This window comes from Rhea pennata, chromosome Z, assembly GCF_028389875.1.
Source record: "Rhea pennata isolate bPtePen1 chromosome Z, bPtePen1.pri, whole genome shotgun sequence".
In the NCBI taxonomy this organism is placed as follows: Eukaryota; Metazoa; Chordata; class Aves; order Rheiformes; family Rheidae; genus Rhea; species Rhea pennata.
This window is the reverse complement of record NC_084702.1, coordinates 80,178,075-80,197,331: the sequence shown is the minus strand read 5'-3', so window position 1 is coordinate 80,197,331 and position 19,257 is coordinate 80,178,075. Positions and strand designations below refer to the sequence as shown.

At 45.6% G+C, this 19,257-nt stretch overlaps 1 protein-coding gene across 1 annotated transcript in view; it reads right to left on the bottom strand.

Moving 5' to 3' along the window:
* DCC (DCC netrin 1 receptor) overlaps positions 1–19,257 on the bottom strand; it is a 551,739-nt gene that overhangs the window by 258,904 nt on the left and 273,578 nt on the right. Inside the window, exon 5 of the mRNA XM_062599476.1 lies at positions 19,117–19,253. Within this exon, the coding sequence (XP_062455460.1) occupies positions 19,117–19,253 (137 nt within the window). The remainder of the gene's footprint in view (positions 1–19,116; positions 19,254–19,257) is intronic.

Here is a 19,257-nt window from a genome sequence, read left to right as displayed (position 1 = left end):
CAAAACAACTGTCTGAAATCCTTACGCTGTCAGTCCCAGATTAAAGGGAATCTGAGATTTTACATAGTGTTGACACTTGTTTCTTCATTAATGTAAAATCCTGACAGTTAGGAAGAACCTTTGAATCTAGGTGCTGGAAAAGCCCAGTCTTCAATGCAGAAGTGGACTGAAGCATTTACATTAACAAATTATTATTGAATTTCTCCAGAACCCTTTTTTTTGTCCTCAGGTCACTCTTTAGCTTATCTGTTAGAAAGGATAAGTGAACATGTCACTTATTCATTGATTTTAAACGTTTTTAGCCAGCTGCATGTTCAAATAAATTTAGCAGATATAAAAAAGGAATCATGCAACTCAAACATATAGAAAAATTATTACCTTATCTAAAAATACCTAAAGTTATCTATAAATCATATGCACTGGTTAAAACCAGTAGTTAGACTCGGGCTGCGTTCAGTCTCTGAATATTTGATGCCCTTACATGCTTTACCTGAAGCGAGACTGTGTGATTTTGTGCCCTGCTTGCGGCTGGGACGAGGAGGAGAAGCCTGGCGGGAACGGGGCTCCTTTCCGCCGGGCAGCGCCAGCGAGGGGGCCCAGATCCGCGGGTGGACGGGCTGCAGCGTCACCCCAGCAGATCCGACCACATTCGGGAAAGCCGGCGGCGGTGGGCGCAGCGTCCCCACGGCCTCCCGGCGCAGGAGGGGTTCCCGCAGCGGGACGTCTACGCCTTCGGGTCAGCGCAGCGAGCGATGCTTTGGGAGTCACTCCGCTGAGAAACCGCTTGGGGCGAGAGCCGCGCGCCCAAGCACAGGCACCGAGCGTCCCTTGAAACGTCCAAAGCCCCCCGAGACACGGGCAACTGTCTCAGGGGACCGGTGCGAAACGGGCCCCAGGCTGCAGCGAGGGCACACGGCAGCCCTGGGTGGGTAACCGCTGCCCCCAAACGCTGCCCTAAGCACCGACCGAGATGCTGCCAAGACCCCGCTCACCCTGCCCGGAACGCGCTCTCCTCCCTTCCTGGGCCTTCAGGTGGTCATCCAGCCTCTGCTAATATTATTTCTGTTGATTAAAAAAAGGATTGATGCTTGCACCTGGTAATTTCGATAGCACCGCACGCTGCCACAGCCAGCAAGCTGCTGCAAAAGGTCATTTGTTACTCGTGATTTATACAGAAAGCTATTTCCAAACACTGGAACATGAACATGGTACCTACAAAATTTATTTTGGTCAACTTCCTAATTGAAATGGTATTTTCACAGCAGCTTGTTGCTGATGAAAAATTTAAGACTTCCGAACGCTTCCTTTTTCTTATTCTGGAGCAGCCCAGGGGCCAGAGGGCGTTTTCCTCTTTGCTTCGTTATACGCACGAGCAGCCCCCCGCAGAAAACAGGCCAGCAGGAGAGAGCGGGAGCACGCGACCGGCCGGAGGAGGACGGCGGCCGGGGGCCACAGGCCCGCAGCCCTGCACGAGCGCCACGCGGCTCCTACCGCGGGAACCGAAGGCAAGGGCCCTTTCCAAGGTGAGAGAGGCACTGGACAAAAAAAATCTTCAAAGCACAAGTATTTCTTAGGCTCAAAAAAAGGCGTGGTGAAAAAACGCTCTAAAGAAAATAATTTTTCTATAGCCTTGTTATTGTAGAAGTAGTTTTTCAGGTCTAGTAAATACACTGATGTTAGAATGTCATATTAATTATTTGCATGATTTTAGAAAAAAGTAATTATCTTTTTTTAAAGGTTAAGGACTTGCTAATTAGGTTTAATTTTCTTGTAACAGTCTGAAGTCCTTGAGCCAAAGATGGAGCATTAAAAAAAAAAAAAAAAAACACAGGGTTTATGAACTTTTCAAGTATAGTTTTTCATACTCAAACACAGTAACATTTTTTTCTTGATTCATCCCAATTGCGTGGTAATGATTTGCTCAGGTGTTAAGAGTGAAAGGGCTAAACACTGTGCCGTAAAGGAAAACCCACAGTGCTCCTCCCGACTTTTCTGTGCTTATTTACATAAAATAAATAAAAAAAACCACATTGGTTTGCGGAATTTGTTTTTGCTTAAGAATCGGCTGATGCTTTGATACTATTGAAGGCTTTATGCACCATGTTCTCAGTGCGCAGAATAATGCAGAACCACCCAGGAGCTTGCTCGTGAAACACGTAGGCGCACCACCTCTTTGGATACTGAACTGCTCTAATAAGTAAGAACCGACTTCTTCAAATCACTCCCTTTTATGGGAAATTACTCCTGTTGATAACAAGAAAACGTTCAGACAGCAGAGTAGGTGCACTGGGCAGCGGGCACAAACTCGCAGCTGGCGTGTTCCCAAAGAGCGCCCTTCGTATCGGACGGCGTGCGCGGTGATGGCCGGGAGCGGAGCAGCTCCCGGGCGCGAGTTTTTCTGGACCAGAATGCCAAACCGATTCAAGAGTCGTTGAATAAACTGTGCAGGTAGCACTGGCACCGTGCAAGTTAAGTGTATTCAAAGTTTTACTCCATTAGCACCAGGACATGAACTAAAAATTCTCATCTCACACATGTGCTTGAAGTTGGCTATCCTGAAATATCTCCACCACCCAGAAAAGTGCTACTTTGCATGAAATACATACCAATTCACTGGTGCAGTAAGAGAAAAACCACAGCCTGGGAGCTGGGACATCAGCAAGGAAGGTCCAGGTTCCACCCCACTTAATAGACAATTTTACATAAAACAGAAGATCCGCCCAAAGGAAAGAAGCCCAAGCGTCACTGGCCTACAACGTCAGGTTCCCACGTTCCAATTTTCAGTGCGGCCCCAGAATCAGTATTTCTCACAGCTGGGCAGCTGGCTTCTGAGTAAGGAAAACATCAGTCTCAGGCTTTGCCACAATATCCTTCACCTTGGCACCACGCATAGCAATCATTCTTCTAGTTTCTCCAGCCACAATCCAAAATCATCATCCTATTATCCAAAGCAAGCAGCGGTCCAAAGTCCACAGGCAGGGACCAGCTCTGCTTTCTGCTCTCCAAAATGAAAGAAAAAGGCATCTTCCCTTTCCCCATCAGCACACTGAAGGCAAAAAAAACATGCCCTTGTCCATAAGCCACAGAGGGATAAAGTGGTGGTCTCTCTTCTCCTCCTCCTAACCAGGACGTTTTGGACGTGCTCTTCACGATTTACTCATTGAGTGACACCACGAACGCACAGGAAGTGTCCTGTGAAATACCGTTAAGAGTCACAGGACTGAAGTACAGGGATGAACAGAATATGAGCCTAAGCGTTTAGCAGCGCCCTGCTTGCTAATCCTTCTGTCCTTGGCTGAACTATTCCTTCTTCCTCCTCGTTTTCATTTTGTTTTGAATGCAGATGAGCAAAGTTAACAGTCTGCTGCCCCACATAAAAAAAGATATATAGCCAAAGAGACATTCAACATTGTATTCAATGATGCATTTGAAGATAATGTGGCACAACAAAGACGCAAAGCAGACTTAACTACAAACACTGAATAAATATCATTTCTACTTAAAAAAAAAAAAAAAAAAAAGGAAAGAAAAAAAGAAAAGGCCAAAGGCAAACGCAAAGAGGATGTTGTGCAAAGGAGAAAGGGAACACAGAAAAGCAGCAGAACAGGAAATGAGACTATGCTAGATTTTGAGTTCCTTGGAACAAGAACTCGAGCTTTTGTCCAAGAGGTGCTCACAAATGTTTTCTTATCGCACATACGTGAGCCATCAGTGTTTCTACCCTTCTCTTCTGAAAGTAAAGACTCAAACCTTGCAGGTCTAATAAAACAAGGCTCCTGTTGCTCGCAGTGGAGATTGGAGTTGTGTTTGGTCCCTCTCAGACGACTTCCTTGGAGCATCTCCTGTGCTTTCAGAAGCCAGCCAAGGTGTCCCTCTGCAGAAGCCCCCCTAGGAATGGCTGCAAAGTCGCAAGGAATTGGGGGGCTCTGCAGCCACGGGGCTGCCCAGCGGTGCTCAGCCAGCCAGACGCAGCCACGACCTCAAGCGACAGCGTGGAGCAGCAGAGCAGGGAGCTGTTACAAAAGGACAAAAATCCATGGTACAATGGTACAAAATCCATCAAAAACGGACAGTGTCTGAATGGAGATCATGGCGCAAACACGACATGGAAAAAACTGGCTGGACTAGCTCCACCGAAAACCAAAACTAACACAGAAAATTGTTTTTTCCGAGTAGAACTTTGATTAGCAAGAATACAAGAATGTCCCTGGGACAAAAATACCAAACAAACAAAACCTCCTAGAAAATCAGAATAAAAACAAAACAAACAAAAACAAGAATGAAAAAACCCAGCCCCTGGCTACGTTTAGCACTAAGAACATGCTATTTTCCCAAACCCAGCTGGCTGGCCTAAAAACGCTTGTGGGATGATTTTCTTTTTTCAAGCACGACTTGTGCTGGCCCGTGGGACTCGACGAAGCCTTCGCAGCCAGCGAGGCAGCTCGGCGGCAAGCCCGGCCAGCGGCGAGCACCCTGCGCTGCTACGCTACAGCCTGCTCCCGCTATCGCACCAGAGCCGAAGCTCCAGGGCGAGGGGAGCGGCTAGTTCTAACCTTATTCCCGCTCGTTCTCTGCTCCACTAGTATCAAAACTGTTTTTTTTTTCTTTTTATTTTCTTTCTTTCTTTTTTTTTTCTTTTTTTTTAAGAAAGAGAATTGGTCTTACGGTTGCAACTGTAAATTTAAGAAATAAACTCCAAGTTCTCCCACTGAGAAAATACCAAAACTCTTCATATTTATGCACTGAAGAGCTGCTCTTATTGTAAACGCCACAACAAGGTGCAGGCAAATCAATTTATATTTCTAGAAAAGCACTTTGTGCATGCAAAATATATGCACCTTCTGATGTGAATCGTTTTTAATTTCCTAAATGTTTTGGTATATTAATTTCATTTTTCCAAGTCTTGGCTTAAAATTTGTATTTTTAAGCAAGCCATTTAACCTTATTTTGTATTTTTTCCTGGAAAAATAATTTTGTCTTTTTTTTTTTTTTTTAATTAAAGCTCTGATTTCAACTACAATCCCTGTCACTGAAGAGATGAAATAATTTCAGCTGGCTTTGACTGACAGCACTGCATGAAAACATACCACACTAAATTTATCGCCATATAGCCTTGCTGAACTGCAATATCCTACAAGGAATTCACGCGATGAAAAGAGGAAAGAAAGTCTCCACTCCAGCTCTGCCTGCCAAACTCATTTAGAAACACAGACTGGAAGACCAAACAAAAATTTGTCATATTGACTCAGAGGTCACAGCCATTCTACACGATCTTACCAACTTAGGTCCTAAAGAGAACAAAGGTATATTTGCCTCTAAATATTAACACTTCTAGGCAGAGCAGTGCACTGAGCACTGTCTTCGAGATGAGGACGTAGAGATGTTCCTTCTTCAACACAGAGGACATAAACACACCACACTGCAACGCCTACTTCTGGCATCAGCTGTATGAATCAAACTAGTACTAGATATTCCCAGAGAAATCCTTGCTTTTTTTTTTAAAAAAAAAAAAAAAAAAAGTTGTAACAAACTACCTGCTCGTTTAGCAAAGCGGGACTCACGCAGCAACCCACGCATCTAATTCTCCGGTGGGAAAATGCTTCCGTCTGCCCCTGCAAACCTCGAAGAGGACACGAGCAAGGAGGGGTGCTCCTCGCGAACGCTGGCGGCCGGCCTCCGGGGCAGGAGCTGCCCGAAGCCCGAGACACCCGCGCGTGCTGCTCTTGCAGGAGGAGGGCCGGGGCAACGCCGTGGCGCACTGCAGGAGCTCAGCACCACGAGAAGGAACTGCTGCTCCAAAGGATAAAAAAAAAAAAGTCTGCATGGAACATTTTAGCTGCAACTCCCTTATCCAAGGGGGTCATTTCTTTCATTCACGATGATCATTAAAATCTTCAGCGTTTACCCAAAAGCGAACATGAAAGCTATTTCCAGCCCACAGCTCTCACCCGCCATTCCCAGCACGGCAGCCACGCTCCTCCTCCTGCCGTCCCATCCTTCGCTGCTGCCGGGACTCTGCTCTCCCCGGCCTCCCCCGCCGTCTCTGCAGCACCTTCCTGAACACCTCCTTTGGAGGACATCTCACGGGGCTTCGCCCGGGGCAGCCGGGCAGCGCCTAGCTCCAGCTCGGGGCTCAAGGATCGGCTGCCCGAGCCCCTCACGCGTCTGCTGCCCACGGCGGCAAGCGATGGGCTTCTCCCATAACTGCACTGCTGGAAAAGACTTGCTGCAGCAGCCGCGCTCAGAGTGAGCGCAGCTGTGTCCTAAACCTCTCAAAGGAGGCTGGGTTTTCCAGGAGGAACCTGCAGGGAGCACTGACTGGTCCGAGGTCACTCAGCGGACAGATAACCCAGGCAGAGGGTGCTGAAAAGAGACTTTTCGAGCTGCAGCCTGCCTCGTTGAGAACGACCTTCCGCGCCGCACGTCGGTGCGAACTAAAGCCTGAAGATCCGGGCAAGTGGTCCAGCGGTAGGAACGTTAAAAGGAAATGGAAAAAGAAAAGGAAAGGATGACTAGGACAAACCAACTGAGCAAAAGCTATTGGAAAAAATATACAACACACTATTTTAAAAGATAAAATGCTGCTGAGCAGTGTATAATTTCATATAATTCAATGTGAAAACTTTCCCTGCTCTAAGTATTTGAAGTATTTTAGCAAGAATCAATACGCTTTTCCAGTATGTAAAGACAGTGGAGAAAAATAAATAGCCTCCAGTTAGCTCCTATGCTTAGTCGACCAACTTGCATCCTCCAATGTTTCCATGTCTAGAATAAAAAAGTATCAACCAAAATTAATATAATTTTATCACACAACTATTAATAAATGATTCTTTCCAGACTTCAAACAAATCTTGTTTTGTGAGACCTACGTTCCCCTCAGCAACGAGTCCAACGCTTTTTTTTAAACCCAAGAAGCAATTTATAAAAGGCTGTTTCTCAAAGTTGAGCACCGAGGAATGAAGGTTGCACAAGCGAGAGCCCGACTGAGCGTGCTGCGAGCCCGTGCGAACCGTGCGCTGCGGAACAGCGCTGCCCACGCACAACGCGCCGAGCCAAATCCCGCGGGGAACGGCAAAATGAGAACTTTAATTATCGGACTCACTTATCTTGGAGACGTTACGTGGGGGGCCAGGCTGCAGCCGTGGGCACGAGGAACGCCTGGAGCTCGGCCGGGCCCCCCGGTCTCGCGCGCTCCCGCCGCCCCGGGAGCCTGCCCTCGCCGCCCGGCGCAGCCTTTCCCAGGCTGCTGCGGAAAAGGCAGCTGAAAACCACGTTTAAAACCAGCCTGACCCCCGCAGCAGGGTCTCGAACGCCTGCCGGAGTGCCACGCGCTCCTCGCAGAGGGGACGAGAGCGGGTCAGGACCACCAGGAACAGCTGCATTTTCCATTTTCGTTGTACTTTTCCTTTTTTTGTATGTTTATGTATTAGGAGCAGAGGGCAAGGGCTAAATCTGCAAAAAGGCTTCCTCCCCATCTCAATTTTCTGTTATTTCTTTCTCAAATTGCATGGAAATAAGGACGATGCTTTGAAGGAAGTATTTTTGTTATTTTTCCTCTTCTCTTATTTTGGACGCCTACCAAAGGATCTAGAAAAAGCTACGTAGGCTGTCATCACAGCACCACGGCCCGAGTCCGTCTGTCCCAAACCAGAAATCCATAGGAATCTCAACACCGCACAGCTGCAATAACATACTTGAGGTTTCGGTACAGTCATGCATTGAAATAGTTCCAGAAAGACCAAAATAAAACTAGGTTAGAATAGGCCCAAATAAATGCCTGTAATAAAGAATCAAGTCAAAATCTCACCACCAGAGTAATCTATAAAGGAAGTCAATTTTCAGGAAAGAAAAAAAATTGCACTCTCTTCCCCATCATCGCTGCCAAAATATCAGTGTGTGTAATTTCATTCACAACTTTGCAAAGCTCTTAGAGGACCAAAATACACCAAGCTTTTTGCTCATTTTTAAGGCTTAGCTCTCACCTAACTTAGGACCTCAAGCAAATTTTTCTTCAGGTTTGTTCAAGCCAATCCCCAAAGTGACTAAATGAAAAGCTTCTCTTTAGACAGCTCCAGGAAATCACCTGTGATAAGATATTAAGCTCAACTGCTTCCAAAACCTAAGGAACTTCAGCATTTAACACACTTCAATTCCAGTTTCCAAACCTCAGAAATTTAGCAACTGTGACTGTAGGGAGCTTGCCTGCATTTTATTTTCAGTACGATAGAGAAGGAACTGCATCTAACTTCTGCTAAGTCTGACTAATAGTTTTCATGGACTCCAGCGGTCCCCACTAAACTCAGAGCAACCTCTGAGTGCTCAGCACAGAGTTCGCTGCACTCATATCTTTTCGGCCAAGCCCATTTACCCTGCTTCAGGCGACCACAAGATCTACTGCTTGGGCCACACAGAAAGACCAGCTGCACGAAGCATGGAGGAGCAGCTCAGGGGGAAAGCAAACGCCCCAAGAGACCTACTGTGTCCCTGTGACAGTCAACCGGAAAGCGAAGGTCCGGTTTGGCATACAGTAGAAATTGCTGATTTAGGAAAGAGATGGTGTCAGCTAGAACAGCTGCAAGAGCAAGAAAATCATCCACGGAAGAGAGCAGAAGGGACTCTGGACAGGGATAAAGACCATTTCAGGACCTACCCAGGACTTTATCACTTGACTGGTGGGACAGGAGAATCTTCCGAACGTTTCTCACCAAATGGCATTCATCTTGCCTCCCTTTAAGACATTCACTTCCAAGCAAATTTCCTTAAATAAGCAATTATTTTCCCTTCATCTCTCTTTCCAGGGACTTCCAGTTATTCTCAGGTATGAAAAAGCATCCTGTTACTACAGCACAAAAAAAAAAAAAAAAAAAAAAACCAAAACAAAACAAAAAAAAAAAAAACAGAAAATAAGATCACAAACATGATCATGTGTCTAGTGTGACAGTGTAAAATGCTACCTTTATGGATCTGTAGGATGTATTTCTTCTGTTTCTTGGATATCCTGTACCAGGCCTCTTGAATACCTAATCCTCCACCTGCCCCAGCCAGCTGATTCTTCTGAAAAACAAACTTCCAGCTTACAGCCCTGGGATAAATTCTGCTTCCTGCTGATCTATTTTCCCTCTCATCATAAAATATAGCTCAATAAAATCTGTTCCAGAGTCGCAGGTTCTTTTTCATCTTTTGAAGACAACAACCAGCACAAAGCTGATAACCTGGGAGGTTCCCGTCTCAACAGCACTACGTGACACTCCGCTTGGCACACAAGCTGGGTGAGCCACGACAGGTACGCCAGAGTCCGCGAATGCCTTAATTCCTGTAGTAAATGGAGAGTTAACACTACCCAACTGCTTTTCATGGGGATGGAAATAACTCAGGCTTTCTGTCCTTCATATAAAAAGGTATCCAGCTTTGTGATTTCTTTCCTTATGTACAAAAGGTGGTTAAAACACTCATGGCCATGCCTGGTGTCTACAGCTATGGTTTAATTAGATAAATTGCAGTAAAAAGTTGCTCACAAACCCCATGCTGAGCATATCTAATACGCCTACAAGGCTTAGGAAAGAGTAAAAAATGTGTCAGACATGTAAGTCCTTCACAAGTAAAGTTAACCGTGTTACAAAAGCTGCATATTGAAAAACCTGGATTCGACTGAATGTGTTTTTGCCATTTCCAGCAGCCCGCGAATGCAAACTCCCCAGCCGACGGAGCACGACGGCCTCGAACAGGCGCAGCCGCTGCCCGGGGAAGGCGGCTGGGCTCGCACGCAGCGCCCCAGAGCCCTCTCCTGCGGGGGCACCGCTCCGCGAGGCTGGCGTCTCTCAGAAGTTTTAAGCAGCCGTGTATCTATAGAGCAGACATTGCACGACCTCCGCAATTAACGCTAATTTAGAGTGACACTGCTGTTCTCTGGCTGCACGTAATCCCCGGGTGGAAACCACCACGTCAGCAGCACGTTAGAGTCAGACTTCGCACCAAGACACAACATTACACAGGAACAAAGGCGGATTTCTGTTAACTGTGTAACTATACATCTAAATACATTTATGATAAAGAACTCGCACTTATTTCGAATACCTCCCTTGGGCAGCCTGGAAAAAGAAATCCTGTTATTCCAAAAGGCGCAATCATTCAGCAACCGCGCTGAGCTCGGCGCAGGCTTGTTCGCGCAGTTCCTATGAGCAATGAGGCAGCCAGGGTCTAAATCGAGTTCCCTGTTTCCTCCGGCATAGGGAACTGTTTGTCTAAGCTAATAAATGTACATATTAACCCAGCCAGCTTGTAGGGATCCTGTTCTGTGCTTTGTTCAATATTTTCTACTTAAACTAATCGGGACCTTTTTCTCCGGGACTTTTGCGAGCCTCTCTCGCAACAGGAACACACAGACTTTGCCCGCTGAATTTAAGCGGTCTCAAAGTCCCAGGTGGATTTCAACAGACGGCCACTACTGCGAGCTGGAAATGCTTTCCTAGCAAGCTGCAAGCGTACCGGAGAAGCCGGCACAAAATGCTTTAAGGAATCTGAAGAGCAGCAAAGGCTGGGAAAAGCCATGGGAACAGAGCTTGATATACTGTTACTCTTAAGAGACCTTTCTCCGTCACAGGTGTTCTCCAGCCTCCTTTTTAAATAACTGGAGTTTGGCAGCTACATGAATGTGCATTAAACATGTAGTTCTGCAGTAGCTCCTGCATAAGTGAGCGGAGCTCAGCACCTGGCCCCTTTAGGAGTCCCGCAGGCATCCAGCAAGCCGCCGGCCCATAACCCTGCTCGCGCCGAACCAACCCGAAGGGAAGGGGGAAGGGCTGGCGGGCACCGCCGCTCGCGCCGGGCTGGGGACGGGGAGCCCGCGGAGCAGCAGGAACACCCGCCACCCCCGGCTTCGCTGCGGCCTGCGGGACGCTGCGTTACAGAACAGCGGCTCTCCTCCGTCACCAAACCTACGCTGCTGCTGCTGGTAAAAGAGATCACGAAGATCATGCTGGGACCCGAAGCAACCAGGCGCTCCGCTGCCCTGCGGTGGGATGGGTTCTCACTAGACCATGCCTGGTAGCTGTCCATATCACCTGCTCTGAAAAGGTACACACATGCGCCTGCAAGCTCTGAAAAAAGCTGTAATACGCACACAGACGCAAAACTTTTTATTATTATTTCTAATTTAAAAATACACTTTTTAAAAAATTTAATTAAGAATTTAATTTAAGCCAGAACTGCAGAAAGCACCCTGGAGAGCTCTGGAATCACAGCGCAAACCACTCCAAGGGCAGAGGACTCACCTCCTCCGTTAGAGCCCATCCACACGTGGGTCAGGATTTATGGGACACAAGATAAAAGACCTTACTCAGAAATAACCCAGCTCTTTCCACTGAGCCAAAGAAACAGCCTCAACAGGGAGAGCTGAACAACCGAAGGGCATGCTAAGTCCTGGGCTTCTCCTATCTGAGGAAGTTTTCTGTTTAAAACACTCAAGTTAATTTAGTGTTAAGAAAAAAAAAAGAAAGAAAAGACAAAGAAAAAAGCTTCTGCACTTTTTTTTTTTCAACAAGCTTTTGAAAGTGTACATAGACATCTGTTGTTTTTATTTCCCTAGTTCAGCCAGCAATATGGGGAGACTAATTTCATTTTGCGCCTTCCTTGCTTGTCATCTTTTGGAATGTATACAGTATGCTCTCCTTATTGGAAATAAGCTTTACAGAGCTCAAAGATGCTGTGTGTTGTACCTATAACTGCACTCTTAAAAAAGTCTAATTATAAAACAGATAATGCCACTGCTTTGTAGCTTTACAGCAAAAGTACCTACAAGCTGGTTCTGCCTTTCATCGTGCTCTGTCTTTCCTTGTGCGTTGCTCAGGAGACAAAAAAGGTTAATTCACATTTAAATATAAAAACTGCAATGTAATAACAGGTATTACGCTTTAATTAAGTTTTTAAATCATGTTAGCACTTCTGAAAAAACATGGAATTTCCAAAGAAAAATGAACTTTTTGGCATAGATTCAGAGCATCGCAGAATCAGTAAGGTTGGAAGGGACCTCTGGAGATCATCTAGTCCAAACTCCCCCCTCAGTCAGGGTCACCTAGAGCATGGTAGACAGGGTTGCATCCAGGCAGGCCTTGAAGATTTCCAGACAAGGAGACTCCACAGCCTCTCTGGGCAACCCGTGCCAGCGCTCCGTCACTCTCACAGGGAAGAAATTCCCCCTCGCGGTCAGGCGGAACTTCCTGTGCTTCAATTTCTGCCCATTGCCTCTTGTCCTGTCACACGGGACAACCGAAAAGAGTTTGTCCCCGTCCCCTTGACACCCTCCCGTCAGGTACTTATGCACATTGATCAGATCCCCCCTCAGCCTTCCCTTCCCCAGGCTGAAGAGGCCCAGCTCTCGCAGCCGTTCCTCATAGGGCAGGTGCTCCAGCCCTCTGATCATCTTTGTAGCCCTACGCTGGAGTCTCTCCAGTAGCTCCATGTCTCTCTTTCCAGCTCAGAGCCGGAGCCCAGAACCGGACACAGTACTCGAGGCCTCCCCAGGGCTGAGGAGAGGAGCAGGATCACTTCCCTCGACCTGCTGGCAACACTCTTCCTAATGCACCCCAGGAGACCACTGGCGTTCTTGGCCACAAGGGCACATCGCTGCCTCATCATCATCTTGTCATCCACCAGCACTCCCAGGTCAAATGCATGCCAATACACTTCAGAAGTCGGCGAGACAAAAGCTGTATGTCTCCTGATACCGCGTATGGCTCAGCCCTATCGCCAAAGCTGAGCTTTTCCCATTGCTTCTAATGCAAAAGACCCAGATCCTCCACTTCCACCTTAACATATCCACACCACTCGGAAACCTTCGGCGCTGCTCCATTTTAAGGGAAACGCATGCCGGCGGGACACGTAAAAACACCCTGGATGCCAGGGATTCCCTAGCAGCCCTCGGCCCCCGTCGCACAGCTCCGGCCGCAGTTGCACGGCTCCGGGCTGCCGGTGGTCAGAGTCGCCAGGGCGCTTCTCCAAACCCCACGCAACAGCTGGGCCCACGAGCAAGCAGAAACCTCCAGAAACTGCCCGCAAAGCCTGGCAGAGCCTCAGGCCCCGCTGCAAGAGCCATCGCAGAAGCCGCCACAGGCAGACCCTCCACGCGAGTACTCCGAGCTCGAACCACACGGACGCCAGACACTTAACACGGTGCCTTCTCCTGGGCGTTCAAAGGGAGTTTTGCAGGAATATCTGTCCCCTCAACACAAACCTGCAGCTCGTACCCAGTCATGGCAATTTTCCTGTGATCAGCCAAGCGAGCGTTAGCATCGCTGCGCTTATTAGGTATATTTATTTTTAATACGGCTGATATAAACACCAATATTAGCAGAAATTGGCAACATCTGAGTCTTACTCAAGTGCTTCTTACAAGCGCCGTGTGCTCAGTAAGTATTTGATACTCAAGATGCTGCGACAAGGACTACGCTTCCGGGCAGGTCTGGATGAGGCTCTCAGCTCCCATCCCAAGGCAATACAAATTAGCTGACTGTTCTGCAGTTGCTTTTTCTTTCAAAGCAAAAAAATCACTGAAAATACATTCTTCAAACCGCTCTACAACTCAAGTACATCAATGCACCGAACTGAAGAAGGTCAGGCGGGAGCGCTCGGTGGCCAGACGGCTGCCGGGCCCGCGCCAGGCTCGCCCCAGGACCAGCCAGGACCCGCAGCATCAGCAGAAGCTGGGGGACGCGTGGTGACGACAGCTACAGAACCACCTACGCAGAGCACGTGCTTATTCCCAACACCCAACGAGTACATGTTTTCTTACTCCACACACACTGTATTAAAGCAACCTTGAAGTTCATACACACATACACCTGTATGTGTATTTATACATGCATGCACACGTGTGCAAACACACACACACAGCGACTGCTTAAATCCTAGTTCCTATATTGTCAAACATTCTCATTATCCCCCAAAATATGCCGAATTCTACAAAGCTGTTGATGTCAATGTTAGCCTCTGACAGTTAATTCCACAGAATAATATAATATCATTAAAAAAAGACAGACAAAACCCCACAAACTCCAAAATAGTTTCATTATTTTATGTAGTTTACGGTTAAAAAAAAAAATCCATCAGAACCTCTAGCGCGTTCACATGTAAAAGGAAAACTGTAGAGTCTCCTGCACGAACCAATGCCTGCGCTGACTCTGCACGACCGCGGCGACGCCAGGCACCGCCTGATGCACATGCTCTCTGGTACCCCCATCCTCGACTTCTCTGTTAATAAAACACTCTTCACACATCAGTCTCAGCAAGTACAGCTCCTTTTCCCTGCCATCAGTCAAAACAGTTGCCGCACTCGTGTTCTCCTCTGTTCACCTGCACCACTACAAAAGGCAGAACAAACCTGAGGGGGAGAAACCTGGAGACACTTGCACCAAGAACCTGCCAGCGACCGCTGTACCCAAGAAAACTCGCGGCGTTACTCGGCGTCGCGCAGTTCGCTGTGCACGCCGGAGACCCCTCACTGCCAAGGGGCCACCCTTTCCGCCAGGGGGTTGTACAGAGCTGCTACTCCGTGTCACGCAGGAACGGTGATTTTTAGTTTCCTAATTAAACAAAACCCTCGGACAGAGGAATTAACACTGAGGTTAGCTACAGGGTACCCTTAATAACATCATTTTCCCAGTAACAGGCTTAGTACTCATATCTGTATTAACACTGCGTGAACATACCACGCTCCCTCTTACACAAGGCAACAGTGAAGAAATGATTTTCAAAGGCAGCATTTCAGCTTCAATCACGTAACACTCATTTCAAATATCGTCCAAAACTATTTTTCCTAGGTAGAGAATAACTGCTCCTGGGAAGCCATTAACCTCTATTGATTATGCAATGCATTTTTAAAAATTCTCTAAATAAGAGGGAGTGAACATGGAAAGAGTTATGGCTCCATCCAGCCCAGCACCTTCATCTGAAAAAGATGGGTTGCTTTTGAGCAGGTAAACCCAATACTGCCAACGCCTCCAGCCACTGCGACTCCTCTGCTGTGCCCAGCTCTGGGGCTTCGCTGAATGTGGGCTGCCTATCCCACATCCCACAAACACAATGCAAAAAGCCTCTTCCCAATTTAAATACTTGGTTTTAATATTTTTGGGTCAGGCTACCAAGCAAGGCTGGTATTCGTATATATGTATATATATTACATATATTGATATACAGCAATAAAACACATCACTGACTTGATTTTTAATAATAGTAATAGACTATAACCTCTTCTATAAATATTCCAGGATTTTGTGCACTTGCACCAGATTAGCTTAAGCTGTACACGCAGAAGAAAATATAGAAGGCTTATCATTTTTCACGCTGGCGTTGCTAGCTCTGCCAAACAGTGTTACGTTGATGCACGCTTCCCTCTTACTACTGCTTGCTGCGGAGCTGATCCCCCCAAGGAAGGCGACCCATGCCTCCTTGACCCGGCTGACCTCCGAACCACCGCTTCACTACCGGCATTTATGCAGCAGAGCTAGAACTAGAACAAGAAAAATGGGCTCGACCAAGATGTACAGTGCTTGCTGTTCTTCATTCCTGTCAAAATGACTTAGGTGATTTTATAAACTACTTCTCTCACATGGCAGCAGCCTTATCTTGGATATAGTTTTCTTCTGCAATGGCAAACACAACTAGTACTAAAAATGCTTCATATTAAAAACTTCCTAGTAAAAGGCACTTGTGTACATAGCTGCAATTTGGAAGCATTTTTTTTTTTAAAAAAGTTGTTTGTAGCTTACGTATATGAACGCTCTGTAGCAGTCAAGAAAAATATTTTTTTTGCAAACACTATCTTTCAGATCTTTTTTTTTTTTCCTTTTGCTACTACTTTCTCTTAGTCTAGGCAGTGACTTGTCTCCAAACACTTACGTGATTCAAAGACATTGCTACTGTAATGCTAAAAATCTGCAAAGAATAGTTGACCAAACTCCCAAGCTCAGCAGCGCAGATATTCTTCCTCTACTACATCAGCAGCACCAGAATGGCAGCTGGGTCTCGGGCAGAGCTAAGGAGCAATCCAAACGCAAAGCGGGAAGCAAAGGAACGACAAACAGCGGCAGTTCAGAACGGCCACTGGCTCAGTTATGAACAGCTATGGAAAAATGGCTTTGAGAACTAGGCCCTGGCTCTTCACTAGGATCTGAAAACCCAGACACTTACCCCACCAAACTGGGCTGCAACCACTGGGATCCCACACACAGCTACACGGCACAGAAAACTTCCAAATGGATTTATGTCATTTAGGAAACATTAAATGAGTCGGGCTAGGGAGGTTTCTTTCTTAAAACCAACTAGGCAGACTTTCAGCCATGCTTAAAAAATGTAAACAAAAAGCTGTATCAAAAACCCTCCAATGAGCAATAGGCCCAAATGAAAAACAAGCTTCTGAAAGCTAGAAAATATGTAGAAAGAAATTGTAATTTATACTGGTTAACATATCTAAACATTTTCAAATATTATTCAAATTAAGCCCTTTAATAGCAACTATATAATCTGCACTGTATCTTTTAACTTTCATTACACAAGGAGCAGTATCTAAAATATTGCCAAAAGACTAAGTATGAAACCAAAAAATAGCAAAATACACTATTTCTTCTTGCAAATTCATTCATCTCCTGCAATTTTAGACTTACATCCACTATACAAGTGATTATTTTTAGCTCTTTAAAAGAGCTAATCGCAACTCCATAGTGAAACACATTCAGTTTCTTGCAAATAGCTTCATTACTTAAAACATCAAAAGCATCCTGCCACCATGTGATATGACTAGCTTTGATCTCATGTTGTCCACTCACATAGACTTCAGAAGAGAATTATTGACCTTCTTAGAGTTTTTTCACTCAAACTGTATGCAAATACATTAACAATCAAAGAATTATGTTAATCAATGCAAGTCTTGCAACAAAACACTGAGCAGCAATTTACTCTATTAACCAGATTAACGCTATGGAAACATGCGGACGTATTTACATATATTCATTTGTAACTTACAAAAGGGAAATAAATTAAACAACTAATTATTTGGTTCATAAGATAGAATGATTAAATGTGAAGTTTCAGCACATTTAAGCATTTCCTTCTGGTAAGAATGGAGTCAGCAAATAAACAGATTGAGCGAGTTAGACACCTTGGTACCTTACTGAGGAACAAGCTATCAGACCATTTCTGTCATCATCTGTTGAGCTTTACTCATGAAACATCTTCTGAATTCTGCGAACAATTTCTGTACCTAACACAAACAATGAAACATGTGCACATAAGCATTGCCAATGAACAATCTACCCAGGAAAGTAAGAAAATCTACATAAATTTTGTGGCTAAGTTGCATATCCAAAATTTTCTTCTATCTGTAAATCCCTCATTAGCATACGTGAGCAGAAACTCGGCTAAAGAGACCCACAACCTTCATCGGCGTCTGCCCGCTCTCCGTAGCACAAGCCCAGGTTACGTGCACGGGGTGCTGGTTTGCGGGAACGCGGGGTGCTGGTTCCACCTTTGCGCAGTTCTAGCTTTGTTCTTAACACTAAGAGCAGGAGAACGAATGGAAAGATTTTCATCGTTTTATATTCATCCTTACAGCTGTGGCATCCTACCATCATCACACACACACACTCAGAATACAGGAAAATGTACACACCTGTAGCTTCTACACAATGCACCTGCAGAAAAGAGCACAACAGAGCTATAGCTAGGCACATCATAGCCTGAAGGAAGGTATGGAATCAAAATTTCAAAAGGCAGGTAAAGGACTTAGATGCAAAACTCCTATTGATCTTCATGGGACCTGTTTGGTCAGAAGCGACCTGTGTGATAATCTCTGCAGTGATCCTCCAGCCACAGTTGCTCATACCAAGAGATATTACAATCAGGGGAAGAATATTAATGTAATTTGTCGCTACTTCTCAATCAACAATTAGTCACCCACGGCACTCTAGACTTTAAATCAACACCTTTCAGTAAGACAAATAAAACATACTACTCAAGAGCTTAACTTCCATTTCAATATTTGATTCATTACAATGAAAACAATTTCATGACAAATGAAGTGAACTTTTCCAATTGTAAAGCCACATTTTTATTTTTACCCAGTAAAACAATGTATTACATCAATGCACCTAAAGAAATAGAACCAAAGCTTTCATCATGAGTTATAATTATATTTTATTATGGCTTGATAAAAGGATATTGTTATACAAGCACTGAATATCCTATAATCCAAATTAAGGCTCTATTCACTAACAAAAGTATTTTTTATGCATAAGCTTTAAAGTCAGAATGCAAAATGAACAGCACACTGAAATATGCTATTGTTTGACTAAGTAGTAACTATGCAGTTCTTTAGATCTTACTGAATAACACTAATGTAATTTGCTATTGTTCAATGATTTAACTACAGAAAAAAAGGCAGCTCTCAGATTTTAACATATTTCTGATCCCATTAATATGTGACACGAGGAAGGAGTGTGCAACCTAAGACACCTGCGAAAGCACTGTCTGTCAGCAGTGCTCTTTTTCACGAGGACGCGAAGAACGGGAGCGCTCCGAGCACCGCTGCCGAGCGGGCGCTTCCGCGAATTTACGTTGACTTTTATTATTTTGGTGATCTTACTATATTGACTACTGATGACACTGGAAAAAAACAAACAAAAACACCCCCCCCCCCCCCCCAGTCTCAGTAAGAGCCCCGTTCCTCTGACCCTAACGCCACCAGAGCATCCCAGGGGGAGGCCTGGCCCCTTTGGCAAGCAGCTGTAAGCAAGCAGACAGCGAGCACCGAAGGGATGCCCGTTCCACCGTCAGCAGCAAGGCCTCGGGAACGAGAAACAAAGGAAAGGACCATTTTCAGACTGCAGTAACAATTAGCATCTGATACCCTAAGATGTTTGGCAACAGCAAAGCTCTCTGGCACTGTAGGAGGTATTAAGAGATTTACAGGACTTGGCTTGCGCGTGTGCGGATACCAGATCAAAGCAGGGAGGGAACCGCACAATTTGCAATTGGAGTTTTGAAAATAAAGCCACTGTAGAAAAGGGAACGATTAAAAGTGTTCTTGGAAAAGCAAAGCAGATGCAGTTGATGGAAACCTCTACTCACCCATCACCGACAGCTCTGCAGAGCCACTGCTGTTCTCATTTTTGTAGGTGACAACACAAGTGTATGTCCCCGAATCGTCATCGGTCACATTAGATATGAGTAAGTTACTGCCAGCCAGTAATGAATACTTTCTGGACCTGA